Raw genomic sequence first — 6,597 nt, 5'->3', positions numbered from 1 at the left:
GGAAACTTCGGTGCTTTTTGCGGATTGATGGGATCCCCGTCGGGAGCCCCTCTCGACCGCTGCTGCTCGCAAGCACTTATCGCAGCTTCTTTTCAAAGCTACACTGTGGCTGTGCGCTACAATCACTGGGTTTAACGGTTTCGTAGAAGAGTCCTGCGGTATATACATGCAGCGAAGCGTTCTTCACAACAACTCGCTTCCAAACCCATCTGGCGAAAAAACGCGCTTTCAGAAAATGCTTACGTGATGTTGTCCTGCCATAGACCACGCGCGATTCACTGTACAGCGACGAAAAAAGCGATAGAGGATTGATCTATGATTGAAGGAGCACCAAGCGCATGCGCAAAGAGCAAGCGTTGAACCGGCCGAGTCACCTGTTCACCGGAGAATAATCTCTGGTGCTGCAACCAGCACTCCGTCGTCTCGTGAAACTAAATAATCGCTATTTATTAAATCTGTCAAACGAATCGGGTCCTCTTCTCGTAATATCGATACGAGAAGCATTCTAGATCGTTTGGCATTGTCGTCGAGAAAGAGCTTCTGCAACTCTCCCAAAGTTATGAGACCCCCGCAATAAAGACGCTCAAGGAGAGCGGAAGAATGGGAAACACGTGTGTGTACCATCTCTCATCCATTCTGGAACGACACAGCTGCAAAGTTGTCTATTGTTAGAGAGGCGGGGGCTAAGAGCAGCGTAGAGATTATCATGTGAACGCGATTGTCCCACACACACATTGGCCTCGCCCCGTTTTGGAAATGAGTACCACGTGCGTCCTGACTACACGCCCGTTCTGGAGAAACGTAATGACCGGCTCACGCCTTTCTCCGACTAAAACATTTCGACGTCCAACTGGACAGTTTCTACATTTGATTACCGATTATATTGAAAGAGGGGGAGGAGGAAACGAGGGCGGAATTTTTTCTTACTGTACTACAAAAAAAAAGGAGAAATTATTCGCGTGTCGTTCGTCGCCTGGACTCGACGAGCTTCTCCTCGACGACAACAAGACGCGCGACGTGCGTCGAGGCGACGAGCTGCGCGCAGGCGCTCGACGAAACGTCGACGCACGAACGAACATCAAGCCGTTCCAAACGCGGACAACGTCGAAAATATCCAACCGACTTATCAGTCAAACGACCGCATCCAGACAAATTCACCGTCGCGACGGCACGACACAGACCGGAATTCGTCGACAGAAGCGCATCGATCCCCTTATCGCTGATAAACGAACAATAGCTTAGATCGAGCCGCGTGAATCGGATAGGCGAAGCGGCGGCGAGAAGCGCGAGCGATTGATCGGTGATCGCGCTTCCCGTCAGACGCAAATCGACGAGCGACGACGCGTTCTTAATCGCCGATCCATCGGAGTCGAATAAATCGCGAATTGATCGATCGTCGAGACCGTCGATCCAGCCGAGATCAAGTGACGTCAGAGCGGCGGGAAATGGTTCGCAGTGAAAAAAGGCGGCGAGAATCGACTTGGGACAGCCGGTTAGACGCAGTTCTTTGAGACTCGCCACCTTGTTGCATATCCATCGTAGTTGACGTTGCGTCACGCCGCTCCAGCTTAGATCTATGATTTCCACGCGACGTCGTTTGAGACAGGCGAGTGTGTTCGCCGTGATTGTTTCCTTGCGTGAGAGATCGATTGTACGCCAGAAGGTCGGTCGCGACGACCAGTCGCGCCAGGCGCGACACACTCGCATGCATCGGCTCAAGTCCGATTGAGCGAGATAGGCGAAAACGGCGACGAGACATTGACCGTCTCGACTCAACGGTTCCATAGTCGTAACTGTTGGCGTATTGCGCGCTCTCGGAGCTCTCGGTTGACGCGGAGGCGATGGGTTGCGTTCCCAGTTTGGATTCGGAGGGGTGTAGGTTAAATGATCGGTTGGAGTCGCTTGAATTGTTTCTTGACTGTGATTTGACTGTTCTGGCGTTGTCTGTGCTGTCGAGTTCGGATTCGCGCGTTTGGGTATTTTGAATGAAGTCTGAATATTCAGAGATCTCCTCTTAGTGCTTTCTTCTAAGAGTCTCTTATGATTTACCTTCATTTTCTGAGCTTCTTCTAGTTGTCGAATGACTGGATTTCTTCCTCGAGACGCCTATGCAAAGACACTTCGTATATTGAGTTCTCTAGTACGTGTACTAACGTTTCGTGATTCGCGACGACCGAGGCTGTCTCTTCCCTTCTTAGATCGTCGTTTATCAAACGCCGATTTCTCTTTCTGCGCACAATCATAATCAAAATAACGATAACCAAAAAAAACAACAGTGCACCTTTAACCGCTGCGCAGCTGTAGTACTTCTAGTGCGATGACGATTATCCTAGAAGAAAATCTCTAATAAGAGCCCTCTAAAAAAGATAAATACATACCTTTATTAATGTTGATGCTTGTGGTGAAGCCCAGTCTTTATTCCGTTCTCGCGAAGCGTTGATTGCCGTTGGTTCCGTCGTCGTCGTGCCGCCGCATAGACTCACGAGGTCATCTGGTGTGAGATCGGCTAAACCTTGAACTGATCCCACCATCAGATCCAACGCCTCTTCGTTGAAGTCGAACATGTCGAGTTCAGAAAGAGCGTCGGGACCCGCGGAACGAGATTTAGCCGAACGCGGCGTCCGACCAGTCTTTTGAACCTTAGCCTTGAAAAAAAAATAATGATGATGATGATTAATAATAAAAACGCAAGTGTAGAGAAAGAAGGTCACCTTCTCTCGACGTCCTATTGCTGGCATAGAATGCGATGAAGATGACGAGATAGAAACGTCAGATAGCTCCTTGAGAAATCACGATGCCCCGTTTTTGAGGTAGAGAAGAAATCGCTTACGTCAGACGACGTGTCATCGTCGTCATACGACGCCTCCTCTTCATCATCATCCTCGCTATCACCACTGTCTTCCTGAAAAAAAAATAAACAACAATAATAATAATACTACATAAGGAAAAAATATAGGCATACCGTTTCCTCAGTCGTCTGACAATTCATCTAATAAATAAACAATAAATAAGTATCTCATGAGTTGGGTCTCAATCTCACATTCAAACACTTTCTCTTCTCGCACGCCTGTCGCAATCGTCCCGTCCCGCCGTTCTTCGGCATATCCAAGCAATAGCGACACTCGCGACACTCGACCGACAGACAACCGACGCATTGCCCGCACCGATTCCTCCGCTGCCGAACCTCGCGCAACGAATGCGACGCTGAACCCCGCTTACGTCGACGGCCGCCGCCGCCGCCGCCGCCGCCGCCGCCGCCGCCGCCGCCGCCGCCGCCACTGGAAGCACGCGGCTTCGGCACGTACTCCGCGTCGTCGCCGTCACGCGGAAGATTAGTCGCCGCCGCGACGACGTCGTCGCGGCGGCGAACTCGTGCCGTCAACTCGCCGTCGTCGTCATTTTGACGACGATCGTCTTCCGTAGACGCCTTTGTACGCTTCGCTTCGGGAATACGCCAGTAGTAATGATCGCTGAAGCGTTGCGACGGCGAGAGCGAAGGCGGAGGTGGAGAATCGTCTCTGACGCTTCGAGGTTTCTAGGAAAGATCCTAGTGAATTAAACTAACTTTCTCTCTCTCTCTCTCCTTTTACCTCTTCTCGCAATTCTGATGCCATGTATGTTGTCAATATTTGATATCCGTTTAGAAGACTCTAAGACGTTCTTGTCTATTTTCCATCGTGAGGATACATACCTTTTCTTACTTTTAATCGGATTAGGAGAGCTTCGGGGTCGCTGATCTCCGTTGGGACTCGCTTTCGCCAGAGCGGCGTCCGTTCCATGCGGAAGAGCAACGCGGCTAAGCCTTGAATCTCGTACAACGAGAGACAGTTGAGCAAGGCCGCCGCACTATTGTCCGGTTTCCGTTCGAGCGACGTCACGTAATCCTTTATGACGTACCACATGATCTCGACGAAAAACGGATAGCGAAATTTAAAAGGAACCTATGCCAAAGAAAAAAAGAAAACCAATTACAAGCGAAAAAATATATGATTATGTAAAACCTTAGTCCTATCTTCTATATCAGAAACAACGAGTTGCCCTTCAATATTAAAACTATGCAGAAAATTGCCCCCAAACACGAGACTATCCATGGGAGTATACACGGCATGAATCCAACCTATAATCAAATTAAAACATAATTAAATTAATAAAATTAATTGAATAATTTGATTAATTCGAGTAATTATTATTGAATTATTGCCTGTGGGTATCATGAACGTGTAGCCCTCTCGCAGTCGAACGAGACCGCATTCGTTGACGAGATCGCCGAGAAAGACGTCCTGTTGGCGACCCGATTTCACCCACTTTTCGTAGATGATAAGATTTTCCGGTGTTGGAGGTATAAGCCAGAAGATCTAGAAGACGTCATGAGTACAGGGGGGGACATAGGAGTACCTTATACCTTTTCTCCCCTTAGTACGTGATACCATACAGATGTCCCTCCGAAATCGATGTGGAAATCCGTGTACGAACCGCCGACGCTCATTAGACAATATCTGCCGGACAAAGACTTCATTAGATAATCCATTGAATTTTATCTCATATAGTTCTCACTTTTGCACTTTGGGATATTTCATATTCATCATCTGATTCGTTCCCTCCGTCTGCTCCAGCTTCAAATCGTGCGGCCAAACTTTGTCGACCCAGTCTATTAATCGAACCTAAGAAATACAATATACCCTATAGTATAATCAGCTATCTTTCCTAGACTGAGTTTTCGTGTACCACTCTTGGCGATTGGACCAACTGATCCATAGGCGTCTGACTGAACTCGAGACTTATGACGTTGAGCAGACGCGAGCGCTTTCGACTTCGATAATAGGCGGCAAACTCCTCCATCGCCATTTCCAACGCCTGCTGCGACGAAACGTCCATGACGTCAATAATCCGTCTATTGCCTTAGTTAAATAAAAAAAATAAAAAAAAATTTTCGACGAAGACGAAGGAAGGGAGACTCGAACTCGCGCGTACCGACGTAACACTTGACGTCATCGACCGAGAATTGTTTATTGGGCATTCTAAGAAGAACAACGGAAGCCATAGAAAAAAATGTCAATTATCGATATTTATTCTCTAACCTCATGTCCAAGCCCTCCTTGTTGCGAAAGACGAGCGGCGAAAAGAAACCGTTCCGTCGAACGTAATCCAACGTAAAATCTATATGAACATATATATATATTCTTTTTTAATTTCGTCGCTTCGCGCGTCGTTTTCGCACCGTTTCCCGTCATGTAGCGAACGAATCGCTCCGGAAATCGACCGCTCGTGATTTTCGTCTCGACGTTGAAGGCGCGCTTCGACGAAAGACCTTCGATGTACTCGTTCAGTTCCGGAACGTCGTCCGTGATCGTTCGGCGAGCGCCGCGCGATCGCTATTTGCAAAGTAGACGTCAGGTGCATGCATTCGACGCCTGCGAGTCGGTCGAGCGATACCAGTTGCCGATCTGAAGCGTCGTTTCTGATCATTTTTTGAAGCTGCTAAAGTGGGCATGCGCAGAGGGCGACACGCTGGTGAGGTCATTAGGCACGTGACGCGTTGCAAATGTCTTCGAAGAAGTACGATCACTTGGCGTGGAATAGCCTGTGGCTGAGTCGCGCAAAGCTAAAGCAGTCGAGCCAGACGTCAACGCTCCTATCAGGATTCGCAATGGTAAAAGACTCGACACATAGGGGCCCACTCACCGTCTTACGCGACTTCCTCCCCTTCTTTCGAACGGAAGCCATGCAGAAAATTATTTTCATGACCTTTAATTAATTAACCCAATTAAAATTAATCTAAGTAAAATTATTTAATTAGAGAATTTATATTAAAAAGTAAATCTCTCCTCCCTCTCTCTCTCTGACAGGTTGCCATGGTAGAGGCTGACTTGCCCTCGGACATATCAATTCAACTTCTAATCGCATTCGGCGTGACGACGACTATTCTAATAGGCGTTCATCTATTCGCTTTATTGATATCAACGTGCATACTGCCGTACGTCGACGCGGTCGGCTCGCGTCACACCGTCGACCCGGAAGCGGTGCGCGAGTCGCCGCACAAGCGCCTTCACAAGTACATCGAACTCGCGTGGGCGTTCTCCACGATTATCGGCATCGTTCTTTTCATGTTCGAATTGGGGATTATATGCTGGATTAAATTCGCTCACGTCTACGGAGGCAACGTCGTTATGAAGCACGTGAATGGGACTCTGAGTGACGACGAGAGCTCGGCGTCGAATCGTTGGATTGCCGCTCTTGTTTCTAGCGTTGTGCTTGGCGTCTTTGTCCTCGTTTTTCTCGTGTTTGCCGCGAGATTTTACTATTTCATCGTCCTGCATCGATACGAGGTGTCGACGAAGGCCATGTCCGAGTTGCAGGCGTTGAAACAGAATCTCGATGTGACGCCAGATCCGAATGTAGTCAATGATGCGAGTCGACGAGACTTTGTCGCCGTCGACTTGCACTCAGATCGCAGTTCATACCATGAAGCTATTGACAACCTTTGAACGGCAGTGCTGTGCTAATTTGGAGGGCTGCCTAGATAGAGTTACATACTGTATATACTTGTAGGGTATGCAATTGAAATAAATTATTTAGAAATTGACCGTGCGTTATTAT

The 6,597-nt window shown here is 48.2% G+C and overlaps 2 protein-coding genes across 2 annotated transcripts; one reads left to right on the top strand and one right to left on the bottom strand.

The window, feature by feature from the left end:
• Positions 1-802: 802 nt before the first annotated feature.
• LOC136186901 (lysine-specific demethylase 2B-like) lies at positions 803-5,473 on the bottom strand. Its single transcript, XM_065974381.1, has 20 exons — positions 5,434-5,473; positions 5,219-5,372; positions 5,079-5,157; positions 4,972-5,018; positions 4,726-4,898; positions 4,555-4,661; positions 4,403-4,496; positions 4,202-4,355; positions 4,002-4,117; positions 3,702-3,941; positions 3,591-3,650; positions 3,041-3,535; positions 2,963-2,989; positions 2,831-2,902; positions 2,712-2,780; positions 2,379-2,645; positions 2,282-2,329; positions 2,155-2,229; positions 2,050-2,106; positions 803-1,992 (listed from the first exon to the last, which is right to left on the bottom strand). Exons 1-20 carry the CDS (start codon positions 5,464-5,466, stop codon positions 952-954), a joined length of 3,408 nt encoding a protein of 1,135 aa, XP_065830453.1. The 5' UTR covers positions 5,467-5,473; the 3' UTR covers positions 803-951.
• A 63-nt stretch (positions 5,474-5,536) lies between these two features.
• Positions 5,537-6,583, top strand: LOC136186888 (calcium release-activated calcium channel protein 1-like). Its single transcript, XM_065974362.1, has 2 exons — positions 5,537-5,650; positions 5,847-6,583. Exons 1-2 carry the CDS (start codon positions 5,543-5,545, stop codon positions 6,483-6,485), a joined length of 747 nt encoding a protein of 248 aa, XP_065830434.1. The 5' UTR covers positions 5,537-5,542; the 3' UTR covers positions 6,486-6,583.
• The last annotated feature ends 14 nt before the right edge of the window (positions 6,584-6,597 follow it).

This window comes from Oscarella lobularis, chromosome 5 (assembly GCF_947507565.1).
Source record: "Oscarella lobularis chromosome 5, ooOscLobu1.1, whole genome shotgun sequence".
NCBI classification, from domain to species: Eukaryota; Metazoa; Porifera; class Homoscleromorpha; order Homosclerophorida; family Oscarellidae; genus Oscarella; species Oscarella lobularis.
This window is presented reverse-complemented; position numbering and strand designations above follow the sequence as displayed.

Coding starts and splice junctions, on each gene's coding strand:
- LOC136186888 (XM_065974362.1), top strand. CDS start 5,543: ATGTCTTCGAAGAAGTACGATCACTTGGCGTGGAATAGCCTGTGGCTG. Junction 5,651..5,846: donor TCCTATCAGGATTCGCAATG/GTAAAAGACTCG, acceptor TCTCTCTGACAG/GTTGCCATGGTAGAGGCTGA.
- LOC136186901 (XM_065974381.1), bottom strand. CDS start 5,466: ATGATCAGAAACGACGCTTCAGATCGGCAACTG. Junction 4,497..4,554: donor AAATATCCCAAAGTGCAAAA/GTGAGAACTATA, acceptor TTTGTCCGGCAG/ATATTGTCTAATGAGCGTCG. Junction 2,646..2,711: donor CAATAGGACGTCGAGAGAAG/GTGACCTTCTTT, acceptor TTTTTTTTCAAG/GCTAAGGTTCAAAAGACTGG.